Genomic DNA, 13,779 nt, shown 5'->3' with positions numbered 1-13,779 from the left:
TCCCCTTCGAGATGTGTGCGCATACCTTTGCCTGAGCATGGCTGCTGTGTTCTTGGTACATTTGCCACTTTTGCGCCCCATTTAATCAACGTGAAACAGCTACGGCCCGCAATGCAATGGGCGCAGTGTAATTGCAGGGGAAGAAGCATTACTGGGGGGCTACAGGGGTTTGAGTATATCAGAGACTGTCTGCAGGGATGCCGGTTACTTTTTGAAAAGAATGTCTGACGTGCACTGAAAATGTCGCACCTGTGTTCAGTTGAGATGTCCGTGGCGCGCCTCCCTGGCTAGGACGCGATTGCAGGAGGCGGGTCTTTTGGTTCCAGAAGCACAGCGCCAGGGTCAGAAGGAGGGGATGATTGCGAGTTTTCCAGAGGCAGGGAGAAGGACTAACTTAAGCAAGCTCTTATTCCAAAGGCTGGTAACGCAAAGGGCGCCTTTCCAGCCTGCATGAGTTAAGTCAACGGGCGGGAAGCCACAGACGGCCAATAAAAACCTAGTGAGTCTCCGGGCACCACCAGGCTTGTGCAGGGCCCTGGGTTCAGGAAACCCGGAAATCCGAAAGGCGCTGTTCTATAGGCGGGTGACCCGAGAGCTCTCAAGTGAGGATGGGCTTCCTTCTGTAAGCTTCCACCTGACCCTGCCCTGCCACTTAACTGTGTGGGTTCTATTAGTGCTGTGTAGATTTTTCTAACAAATGTGTTTTGTGCATTCTCCCCCCACACCCTTTTTTTAATGGGGCCTCTCCCTCGTTGCTAGGGAGGAGGCTTTGGCCAAGCTCTGTTAATTGTGGCAAATGTGAGAATTGCATGGCTGTCGCCATCCTTGTGTGTCTGTGCTCTCTTGGCCTACACTGTTATGCTTACATCCGGTCTCTCTTCCTCAGGATTATTCACTGCACCTGGGTGTATCCAGTGCAGACCTACGCGCCGTTCTTCGGATATTACTTCTTCAACGCCATGCTGGCCATCCTGCAGTGTCTTCACGTCTTCTGGGCCTACCTGATCCTGTGCATGGCCTACAAGTTCATAACTGGCCAGGTGAGGCTGCTCTACACACATGCATGACATCGTTTGCCCATTCTGGAGCCAGCAGATCCTCTTGTGTCTCCACTTTGCATAAACTAAAAGGGTTCACAGGGGTACCTGTTTAGCATTCCCACCCTGTGGGGTACAGTGTAAACCTGCTGTATATTCTCCTCGGCTGTACCCCTTGTGGTCCTGGACGGTGGTAAGTACAGAATTTCAAGCAAACCCATGTTCCTGCTCTACACTCTCAACCTTAAGTCCCCTGTGCACACTGCGAATTAGCACCCTGTCTGGTTGTCTTGGGTTCCCACATGGCTTATATGGCACCCTGAACATAGCTTCTTGTGAGTCTGCACTGCCATACTCCCTATACTCACTATCTCGTATCTTGTGCGCCCATTCTGCCCATGCACCTATAGGTCCCTTTGTGTCCTGTCGATGCAAGCAGATCTGGCACTCTCGTGTCCCGGCTTTGCACATTTGCCAGTGCATTGTCTTGTGTCTCTTCTAGGCATATGTACCCTGAATATTCCGTTGAACGAACACACACACACACACACACACACACACACACACACACACACACTCACTCACACTCTCTGCACTTGCAGTTACAGTACAACCCACCTAGATGTGAGATTTTGCTAACCGTTATCCTAGATGTGATACACAAATAGTGATATATGGCTAGGCAACACAGTTCACCGCTCTGAGTCCATATGGGGTAACAGTTGCTAAATAGAAATGGATACATGCAGGCTGTTGGGTGGTGGGGAAGAGAAGATATGAGAGAGGTGGGCCAGGTGAGTGGAGCGCGGTGATTGTTGTGCCCCCTGTCCCCACCACACTTACTTCTGCTGGTTGACAGTTGGCTGCTTTCTACTTCTCCAATGGACACCGGCAGACACCATGTGGAGCTGCTTCTGCTGGAGCTGTCCTTTGCCTCTGGATCCTTCGCCAGAGGGGCTGCCGGGAACTAGGGCTGCACTGGTTGGGTGGGGATTAAAGGGGTGACTAACCAATTAGAGCTTGGGGGCGGTGTGGGAGGCAGGAAGGGGCATGGACCAGGACGAGATTTTTAACACTCGCAATAACGAGTACGACAGCCAATGGGGGTGCGGTTGGGAAAACACAATGTAAGGCGCAGAGCCTGGGGAACACGCACAGGATCAAACACAGAAAAAAAAGTCAGACGAGGCAGGGGGAATACAGACAATGGGCATGGATTGGGCACTCACCTACACCCTGGAAGCTAAAGTTGTCTGGTAATTAATTCATACAGTACTCCTTTTGCGTGTAGGTGGAGGTTTTTACATGTACCCAAAAACGAGCATAAAGTGTTTTAGTAACAAACTTGAAATTTTGTTGGCGTGGTAAATGGATGTTTTACCACTACTGCCAAGCTCCTAAACTTCTAGCAATGGAGGTGCACAATTTGTGGTTCAGTAGCATACAGATCGCTACCAAAGGTAATAACGTCTATTCTCTTGTTTCTGGTACAACTGGGTAGGGTCCCCCGACCACATGGAACCTCACATTTTGCAAAACATCACACACTGTCTGTTGTTGCCAACCGGTACCCCCAAATGCACTCTGCTGGGTCTAATCCCAAACTCATTCAATATGTTTCATGCAATCTCAGTTCACCAAAGACACATTGTAATGCATTTAAACAAAAAAAGTTATGATCACTCAATCATTATTCCAAAAATTGATATACTTGTCTTAATTCAATATAAAGCTCATAAAATGTTAGGCATTTCCCTTCATATACATAACTCCAACCCTTTAAGCAAGGTAAAGAGTCTTTCTTTACAGGTGCATACAAGTAACGTGGAAAGCTCAAAACATGTAAATTATACCAACTCCACGAAAACCGACGCGTTTTTTTGACATGTTTTTATTTTGGTTTAGTTTACATGTTTTGAGCTTTTCGTGTTACTTGCATGCACCTGTAAAAAAGACTCTTTACCTTGCCTGACGGGTTGGAGTTCTGCATATGGAGTGAAATCCCAAACATGTAGGAGCTTTATTTTGAATGAAGCCAGTTATATACATTTTGCAGTAATCATTGTGTGATCATAACCTTTTTTTGTTTAAATGTATTACTTTTGTCTTTAATGAACTGAGATTGTATGAAACCTATTGAATGAGTTTGGAATTAGTCGCATTCGGGGGGACCTGTTGGCAACAACGGGCAGTGTCTGAAGCTCCTAATCGGGCCCTGTGTGTTCCTCTGTAATGTGGTCTTTTGTGACGTAAGTTTGCTTTGTACATACAGCAAATGTGGGCGGATTCTGACCTATTTCTTTGATGTTCCCTCCTCTGTTTGATTCTCCAGACTTTGGAAGATGAGAGAAGTGACCCCGAGGAAACTGACAATTCTGAAGAAGAGGCCGAGAGAGCCAAGAACGGCTGCCTGTCTCACAAGCATTCCATTGTAAATAACAACTACCACAAAGACGACTAGAATGTTGTGTGGCCCTTGACCCTGGGCCACGTCAACCTCTCAACAGGATGTGGGGGTGCCCATGACCCAAAAATGAATGAGGTGAGGTTGCTTTGCTGTTGTGCTTGTTTGAACACCGGTAACAGGCTTGGTATGGACAAGACCCCACGTCTGATGATCGGGACAGCGCCACCTGGCGCTTTAATATTTTTACTACTTACTTGCGAGTAGGAGGAGAACTGTGCCATACCACAACCCCTCCCCCCTTCGAATGGTTTTGTTCCTCTCTCCCGCGAACCTCACCCCAGGTTTATACCATACGTGCCAATGTCAACAAGTACCAAAGAACTAGAGTTAAACACCTGAAAAGAAACCTTCCGTCCCAAAACCCTGAAGCGCTGCTGCTCCTACCTCCGCCAGGGACCAAACCAACAACTACGAGAATGGCCAAAGAAGTTAATCTCTCGGGAAAGCAGTTTGACAACCACTTAGCCCCGTTGGGTGCTGCGGCACATCACAGGACGGCCATGGCCGTCATATGAACACTTGTGCTTTCTGTGTATTGCAATAGATGGGTATTTGTTGCTAATGCAACCGACCAGATGTCACCCAACAATCACGTTTTCTATCTAGAAGAACTCTCCCACGAAAAAGGAACTCGTGAAACAAATTGCCGATGAGTATGATCAAAATGACGTTATTTCAAAATGATTTTTCAAAGTCCCACAACAAGTTGGGGGAACCGTGACATGAAATGGGCCACCTTGGCTGGAATTGCTGAAAATCCCTTCTCTCTGTATTGGGTTTAGAGGACATTTTGATCCTGCGTTTATCTCCACAAATGCAAAGATGGCCATGGATGCATATATACACACACCTGCATCTAGATAAATGCACCCTGATAAGCTCATATAAGACACGTGTGATCTTAGTTCATGCATACATATGCGCACATAAACATGCATAATTCTGCTTCCACACAGGTAAACGTGCAAACCACATAAATGCATGCACCCATGCATATACACAGGCTCATATATACATAGACATTCACGCGTGTGTGGACACGCATGCATAAATCTACATGCACCGGACTGCACGTGCCTGGTCGCAGGACCTGGAACCCGGTGAAAGGAGTGCTGACCACTTTGAAAAGTATCCAATGAAGACTCCCGTGGAAGGGGAAGAGGTCGCTTCTCAGAGATTGTGTGGAACACTCGATGAACCTTTGGTCTGCACATGTCATCCAGTGCCAGGCTGACCTGTCCTACCTCCCTTTTTTTTTATCGTTACCTGTGCATTTGTTTAGATTTCTACATCATGTATTATATCTGTCCTTTTTGCCCTCCAGGTTCTTCTAGCACCAGTTGCCAAACGTGATACAGTGTATTCAGTGGTGATGGTGCCAATGTTAATTGAATATATATACATTTAAAATCTTTATATGGAGTACACTATAGTCTGAGACTTAACTGAACTTTAACTAGCTCTTGGAACCAGCATACCTTTCTTATGAGAGCTGATGAGCCCATTAGAAGCAGGTCTGCTTTTTGAAGCCCCTCCCACTTTCTGAAGCCCCTCCCACTGAGTACCGATTCTTACCAAAATTGCTATCTTCTGAGAGGACGAGCTAACTTTTGAGGGTGGCACCATTGCAACGCTTTCCCTGTCTTCCTGCCCCCCTGGAATGCTCTTCCCATTAGTGAAGGCCTTGCAATCCACTGACCCTCCCCCAGCCCTAGTGTCTCACCTGGAGCAGGTGTAAAAAGGGGAGAAATACCTGCGCCATCTTTTGACTTGGGGAGAGGGAAGCTAACGCTAGCAAAGACCTCGCGTTTTCTATGGAGTGTATCAGGGAGCTCATAGTAAGTCCTCTGGTTTAAAGGAAGACCGTGGAGTCAACCGTCTTTTGAAGCAGGAATCACTACTGATACTTTGAGGCTTCTGGAAGACAGTATTTTTAAGGCATTAAACCCCACAAGAAAAGTTTAGGTGGTTTCCCCATTCTGCAGCAGCCATACGGGAGCAGGTGGTATTTGGCACATATTGCAGGAATAAATCGACCCAAGAAACAGATTAGAAGACCTGACTACACCTGGAGCAGAGAAAGAGATTTGTTTAGAGCTAAATATTGGAAGTGTGCTTTAAATGGGCTTTGGAGCAAAATGAATGTGTCTTTTTGGTGTTTTGCCAGTTCCTGAGAAAGCATCTAACTAGCCCTTGGAACCTGGAAGTTTCCTGCTAGGCCTTGTCTTGGCATCTAAATGAGCCTGGAAGTTACTGTCTGATATGGCCGTAGACCTGAGTAGGTGTCTTACTAGAATTCAAGCCTTGAATAGTGTGTGATTAGACCTGTGGCCTTACAGAGTGGCTCTCTAGGCCTGACTCCTGGGTGGCATTGGGGCTTGAGGTGTCTTCATAGGCCTGAAGCCTAGGTATATATGGAGGTAGGTCTAGAGCATGAGCATGACTGGTTAAGCCTGGTGCCTGAGCCTATGGCCTACTAGGCCTAGGTACAGTCAGAAGTACCCAACTGTTGGTTAAGAGTTAAGTTTGAAATGAACACTTAATATGCCTGGAGTCTAAGATGGTTTATCAAGAATGGAACCTTGGATAATGTCATTCAAACTGTGGAGCATATAACAATATTTTGGTAGGCCTGGTGCCTGCAATGCATTAACTAGAATGTGTCTACTAGAACTAGAGCCTAAGGTAGTGGCTCACTGGACCTTGAGCCTGACCTTGTTGAAGTATGTCTGGAGCCTAGTATAATGTTGTACTAAAAAAAAGCCTGAGACTATATTTGACAATCTGATTCTGTCTGATGGGTTGTCTCACTAGCCATTAAGTAGGAGGCTTCTGACTAGTTTAGAAGCCTGAAAAAGTGTCTGACTCAGGCTCAAAGATAGTGTTCTATTAGTCCTAGAGCCTGGCAAAGTATTGTTCTAGACCTGGAGATGGAGAAGATGCTTGATTTTGCACAAAGCCAGAGATGATGTTTGACTAGGCCTGGAATCAAAGAAGTTGTCTCGATTGGCCAGGAGCTTGATCTATAGTGTTGGAATAGCTCTAGAAAGCATGGCATCTTACTAGGTCTAGAGACAGAGTAGTCATACTATATTCAGAGCCTGATGTGTCTAACTAGGAATGGAGCCTAAGGAGAGGTATTTCTTTCCTTTGGTGTCTCACTAAGTCCAGATCCTATTCCCGTTTGTCTAGCCCCAGGGCCTGAGATGTAGGCCATAATATTGTTAGAAATAAGAAATAAGAATGAGGTACTCCACCATTCAGGGAGCTGCACACTTCCGAGGTACTCCACATATTAAGTCCAGTAAGAAAAACCTGCACAGACGTTAAGCACCATGCATGGGTTTGTTTACATAGTTTTTGCCCATGCTTGAAGCCTCCTTGTTGTGCCTTCCAAGGTTTCTGCCTGCATGGCCTACACAATGGGCTTTGGGCTCTCAGGGGACTTGGTTTACCACTGAGCCTTTAGCAGGCATCACTTTCACGTTGCTTGTGCTGTGGGTTTCCCCCACAGTACATTTTTACAAACAGTTATTCTACAGTCCACACTGGTTAACGATGCTCCAGGCATATAAAATGAACAAATCAATCTAAACTGATATTAAAGTGAGGCGAGGTGGAGGGAGTGAGGAGGGGGGATTTTTTTTAAATAGCTCATACTTTACTGAGGAAGTAAGTCTCTCTGCAGGCCTGGCCTGCACTGAGTCCTTGGGATGGTGTTTCTAAATGCCTGGTGTAGACTGGAAAATATTGTCCTCTGCAAGCCTTTCCTACAATGTGCCATAAATGGTTGTCTATATCTATACCAGTCTGCATTGTGCCATGAAGGCTGCTGGGTCGGCAGAGCTGAAGTCCAGGTGAGGGCTGTGACAATCCCACAGAACCGCACTGCTGCACACCTGGCCCCCAGAAGCCCACCCACACCTGACATGTGATGGTCAGCAGTAAAGGATGTGACACTGACATATCGTTGTCGTTGTATTCAACAATGATGGTGAATTAGGACTGGTCCCCTCAACTTAGTCCTCTGAGCCCAATAAGTGTTTTTTGTTGTTAATGGTTTATTATTTGTATAAATAAAGACATTTACTTTCTAGCAGGTTGTTGTATTGTTTTACCATGTTTTTATGTTTGAATCTTTGTTTTTCGGAACAATCCTGGCCAGCACAAAGCCATCCCAAGATCTTCACATCCACGGCACTGCTGTCAAATGACTCCCGACATGGGAGCTTCATGCCACTATCTGGAGCTTTTGCATTTGGGGATCCAATGCCACCGTGCTGTCTGGTTAGCAGTAACATGGGCACCGTGGATTACTGGCACTGCGGGCTCATTTGAAGATATCCAAAGGGCATCGGTGCATGTCTGGGCAAGAGGCGGGATAAATGACATCTTCATCCCTACTGAAAATGTGTTTCGCAGCTAATCTATGGTTGGTCTCTGAACTATCTGCGTCTGGGAGAACACCTATCCCTTTGTGTACTGAAGTGTGTTGAGAGTATAGAGTCGGGGTCGGACTGGCCAAACGACCTTGAGGACCTGGGGACCGTTTTTTCTTGAAACCACCCCTGAGCTGTTTTTTTATTTTATTTTAATAAAAGGAAATTGTTTACAATTATACGTTTAGACTCGCTGGCGGTGCTGCGCAGTCAGTCAGTGTCAGTGCTGCGGTGTGTGCTGCGGCCCAAGCTGGGCCTTTTTTATTTATTTATTTTTTTTCTTTACAAAAATAAAAAAATGTAATTGTTTTTGTTTGTTGACTAGAGAGATTGAGACATGGCTGCTGCCGAGCTGCTGGCGTTGCCATTGCTAGCAGCGAAAACTGGCACGCACTTGGGCATTAGGGGCAGGCTGGGCTGTGCAGCTTAATTATTCACCAAAGCAAGGTAACACACAGACACACACACACACACACACGCGTTGTTAGCTTGCTTTGATGATTTGATTTGCATGCATGCATCAGAATTCATTATGAATGCATGCATCAGAGGGCTGTGGGGCGCCGTGGCGGCGGCCGTGCAGTCATTTGACTTGACTTGACTGGTGCTCCGTGCTCGCCTCAGGGCCCACCCCGACTTGCTCTGACTGAAGTGCTAATATAGTAACACCTACTGAGGCTGGCCTGGCCTGGCTGCCACCTGCCTACTATGAAGTTCACTGTCATAACAAGTTTCTTTTAACTTAGCAAAGTGTAACAAATTCGTTGTTGTTACTTCCTGCAAAGTTGAAAGCAACTTGTGCCTTGGGGTGGGGATGCAGTTGAGCCGCCGACACAGACTCTGTGCCTGCACAATTTGTGAGGATTACCATCACGTGACTCTCTGTGGAGAGAGAGGATATTAGTTGGGCCTCCCTGACCCTGGGTATGATGATTTTGGCCACGGGACTTCAGCCAGCCTTTGACTGACACTGTTCAGCACAGCAGAAGCAGCCAGCAGCAGCAGACGGTCATCACCACACCGCAGCGCTTGGCCTGAAGTTCTGAGAGAGACTCTGTGTAGCCAGTTCTGCTGACTGAGGTAAGAAATAAGTCCAGTAGAATAGCTGTGGCATTTGTGTACACACACGCGTGCAGCAAGAGGAAGGCCTTAAGACCCCCCTCGCGCTCCCACCACCTGGCAGTTCTGTCACCTAGTGGACGCATAGCGCTGTGGACACTGCAGAGGTTGCTTTGAAATTACAAGAACAACAGATTTCAGCGTTGCACTTTCCCCTTCTCTGAGTGAAAACCATCTTGCAAATGGCAGAAAGAGATGCATGGAAGGAGTTGGATTAATCATAACCACTTTACGTTCCTATGGGCAGCTTTCATTTCTCATTTTCTATCTCCACTCTTCCCTTTCTTGAGGGGTCTAGCTATATGCAATATCAGACTTTATTCTGCCACGTACGGGAGCAGCCCACCCCCAAATGCTCTGCCATATCCCTTCTGCACGTGAACAAAAGATACCGGAGGCATGTTTCTGTGACGTTGGGCTTCATCAGTGAGAAGCATCATGGCTACCCAAAGCACATAGAGCAAGCCAACAGACCAGGGCAGGACAAACCAAAACCGGAAAAAAAGAAACAGTGACTTAAAATTGTGACATTCATCTTGGGAGCAAATGCAACTAACTAAAGAGGGGTACCCTACACATATAGAACATTACACGTGAGGCGGGAGCAGTTAATGCTGCCTTGTGTGTTTATTTGCATTCCTGCGCACACACTTTGTGTTTATGCCACAAGTAGTACACAACTACAGGTGTCACAATGCAAGAAAATGAAGGTGTACACTGCTCGTGCGTGACATTGCCCAGCTTGAGATGTCTTGCCTATAATATATGCAGAGGAAGTTTCAGAACACAATGAAAGCTGTGCTGTGTGCTACAGCTAGAAGCCCCAAGAGATTTGATTATGCGCTATGCTAGGTGCGATTCGTGCTTCTTATACTCTTTGTGTCTATGCATTCTTGCATGTTATTCACATTGAAATGCAGGACTGCGAGTCACAAGGAAAGGAGTCATGGCCAGATGTGCTGTTCACACTTGCGAGGAACAGCTTGGAAGGGGGGGGGGGGGGTGGCTCATATTCACTTTTGTGTCTCACAAGACCTCAACCTGCTGACGGCCACAGGACCACGGCCTACGGAGTCCAGAGTGGGCCGTGTGGTGCCACCCCAGCCTCCTGCAGCAGGTCGGGATTAAGAGGCACGCACTGGCATTGCCATAATTTTGCATCAGCCCAGGGTCCCCCAGACAGCCACAGCACTGGAATAGTTGAAGGCCTCTTTCCAGATCTAAACCTGCCACAATGCTAAAGGGCGGGCGGGGAAGGGGGGCTTTACTGCTGTTGGGTAACCTGGTCCATAGGTTAAAGAAGTGTTCAGTTCAGTGAAACAGTGTAAGGACAGATAAGGCATATAGCGGGTGTACGGCATAGACAGCACAGTGGCATTTTGATGGTAATCGGCGAACTGTATTGAGCTAGATGGTATAAAAGTTTGCAAACATTAAGTGCTCGGGCATTCTAAATTGTTGGATGGGTGGCCTGAGTGCTGTGCAGGTGGATGGGGAGGCAGGGCCTTGAGGCTCTTAGACAAGCTCCAGGGCACACATCTGGATTCTGTGGGCATGATGCATCGTCTGCTGAAATCTTTCTCTATTGTAGATCATGTAAAGCTGGAGACCATGTTGACTAATGTGCAAAGCTGGAGACCATGTTTATTTTGTGTTTAGTAAGTTGTGAATGGCATGGAACATTTCGTTGGCTTTTGGGGTCTTTCGTTTCACACTCGGGGAAACACTGAAGTGAGAGTAAAGCTTGAGACAATAAAGGGTATATGTGTAATGTGTCGAGTGTGCAGGGAAGGAACAGATTAATAGTGGGTCACCTGCACAAAGGTGAAGGAACTGCTGAGACTAGACTCTTTTGCATAACTCCTTCCCACAATCCATCTCTGCTTGGTGCCTGTGACTTTTGTTTTCATGTAGCCTGGCTGTGGTGGCGGCATAGTTCTGCAAATGAAGGCGGTTGTGCAGAGAGGTCTGTGGGTCCTTGGCTTGCACTCCGATGGCCCTGGTCAGGTGCCACGGGGGGTGGGGGGGAGAGAGAGAGAGAGAGAGAGAGAGAGAGAGAGAGAGATATTTGCTTTTCGCAAATTGTAGTAATGACATGTTTTTTTCTTCCCCTCCCTCTTACGATCGTCACAAGACATTCCATCTCGGTGTCCTCAGTCACTTGACAAAATCCTTGTGCCTAAAAGCTTCTGTACAGTGTAGATGTTTGACCATAGCACAACAAGTGCCCATTAACTTCATTCTGTCACAATGAATGCTTTGTTGTAATGTGTCCATCTTTCCCATCTACCAGCCTGGCATGCTGTTCATGATGTTTGTTTGCATGTTTGAGGTAACGAGTACTCAGAGTATGGGATGTCCTGTGAGTGCACTGCTTTCCCTATTTTGCTAACCTCTGAAGCCTGGAAGTAGATGCACGCAGGCTTGACATGTGGCCAAGTTTCCTGCAGATGAACTTAACTGGTCTGCTGTTAAATCTCAGTTACCAATTTAATGGTATCCACTCCAGAATAATTGCTCCTTTTTTACTATAGCCAAAATGATACCTCACTGGGATGAGTTCTCGCTGCTGCAATGTGTGTGTGATCTGCAGGTTCGAATCCCAGCAAGATCATCTCAGCCTTTCATCCTTCTGAGGTTGAAAATGAGTACCAACACAGGTTGGGTGACCCTGTCACAGAACTGTATGCAAAGCTATGTTATTTTATGAGTTGTGTTGTAATGTAACAGACACATGAACACTCCATAAGTAGCATTTTCTGTAAAGTCGTGAATTGACGTGATTCAAGGATGAAGGTTTGAGGGCCACTTTTATTGAGGCGCAGGGTGGGCCACTTTTATGAGGTATGGGGTGGGCCACTTTTTGGAGGGGATGGTGGGCATTTTTAAAAAAAATATTGTTATTTTTTTTTTTTTTTTTGGGTGTCCGGGCCCATTTCTTGTCCCAGTCCGACCCTGTATAGAATAAACGTAATGTAGCATCCTTGGAATTAGCTTGAACAGAAGATGTCAATCCTTGGCTTAATTGTACAATGGATCCTGTCTTTGCTCCTGCATCTGATTTCAGTGCTACAGATACTTAAGAGCACACTTGCATATGAGTATTCTGAGTCCAAAATGTCTGGTAAGTGATCCGATCGCCTTAAACTGTGTATCTGCCATTCCTAATTCTGTCCAACTTCAGAACACCACACCCTAGCACCAAAACCTCAAATTACAAACCCCTTACTTATTATGCTTATGAAAAATAAGGTCCAGCTACATTGCCAATTCGGTCCTCAATCGGCCATCCTCTTCTGCATTGATTCCCTTCCATAAATACCTCCTTTAAGCCCAGTAGCCTGGATCTTCAAGGAGGCCAGCAGGGCTTGTACTGGTTCAGGTCTTTAGATATACTTATTGTCATCAAGGGCAACCTTCAACACGACCATGATTTGGTGTGAACCTACCGTGCGAGTTTTGCAAGTGTGGGCCTTAGCTTGAGATTCTCAGCCCACTTGCCAACATTCAGAATGTTGTTCATATTTAAGGTAAGTGCAGGGCTGGGAGTTTAGGAAGGGGTATTTGTGTAAGGTGTACATTTGTGGTGTTCTCTGTGGGGACGGTTATGGCATGCCTACATACCATTGTTCTGTATCGGAGCACAATGGGTTGATATGTCTTGAAATTCGGTAAACTATAGTTTGAGAATTACATGATGAGATTATACATGAGATTGCAGAAAAATAACAATTGCTTTGCCAGCGATGACTAGTACTGAAGAATGTTTAACAGGTGTTGTGTTGGGATTACTGTGTTTGTCAGTGGTTGCCTGCATTAGAGCTCAATGTCGGTCATGTGACTCTAGTAGCTATTATAAAAATGTTGCGCTAATGAGGGGGCGTGAGCAAAGGTTGTTGGGATACAGCAATCTGTACCAAATCAACTGATTGCATGTGTGGGTTCTGCAGGTACCATCGCAGTGGACCTTCCACAACTCACCAAGGCTTCCCATTTGTTATATAGAACTGTGAGTGAGGTTTCCAAGCCTTGAGCTTTTACCAAAATATGATGGGATTACTGTTTAGGTTTAGGTTTAATATTTTAGTCAGTAAAAAAAATAAAAAGAGGACCTTTCCTTCTTTTCAAATTGGCAATGCATTTATTCCCCAGGGGTCCCTGTTAATCTCCACCCTTTCTACTGTAAACAAGTGTGCGGAGAGCAGTGTCTAGTATTCAATGGACTTGACCCATGTTGGGGCCCTTGCTGTTGTGGGCAATCTCTCACCCACCTTTTGGGATTCGGTGCCATGAGTTTGATCCATTGCTACACGAACTAATAATGAACCACAACAGTCCTACAATAAATACGATTAAGGTCATCTACCATGGAGCTATCTTTCAAAGATAACCCAAGTATAATTAAAACTGGTCCAACTTCAATTTCTTGGGCTAAACAATGTGATAATAGATTACTTACTTCTTTACAGAACCCATGCAGGTGTTTATACACACACATGTGGATCACAGCCTTTGGTCTTTTCAGAAGACCTTCCAAACCTGCTGCAGCTGGTAGAGGTTCTAGGTGGGCAGCAAGTTGTAACAAGCTGTGGAGTTGGTTTTCTCTTGGGTGAAACCTAAAGTGCAGACTAGTGCTCAGATGTTGACTTCAGTCATTTGTGAGAATGTTGTGGTATGCCTGGAAGCTTTTGTCATTTTCCTTAATTGGATTATTTTA

At 46.1% G+C, this 13,779-nt stretch overlaps 1 protein-coding gene across 3 annotated transcripts in view; it reads left to right on the top strand.

The window, feature by feature from the left end:
- Positions 1–4,931, top strand: part of CERS2 (ceramide synthase 2) — a 272,224-nt gene extending 267,293 nt beyond the window's left edge. For 2 of the 3 annotated variants that reach the window (XM_069649754.1, XM_069649756.1), the window contains exons 10-11: positions 887–1,040; positions 3,370–3,556. In XM_069649754.1, the coding sequence (XP_069505855.1) occupies positions 887–1,040; positions 3,370–3,498 (283 nt within the window). In that variant the 3' untranslated portion in view covers positions 3,499–3,556. Of the gene's footprint in view, positions 1–886; positions 1,041–3,369 lie in introns of all 3 variants that reach the window. The other variant, XM_069649755.1, reaches the window with a different exon arrangement.
- The last annotated feature ends 8,848 nt before the right edge of the window (positions 4,932–13,779 follow it).

This window comes from Ambystoma mexicanum, chromosome 1p, assembly GCF_040938575.1.
Source record: "Ambystoma mexicanum isolate Mex_15411 chromosome 1p, UKY_AmexF1_1, whole genome shotgun sequence".
In the NCBI taxonomy this organism is placed as follows: Eukaryota; Metazoa; Chordata; class Amphibia; order Caudata; family Ambystomatidae; genus Ambystoma; species Ambystoma mexicanum.
This window is presented reverse-complemented; position numbering and strand designations above follow the sequence as displayed.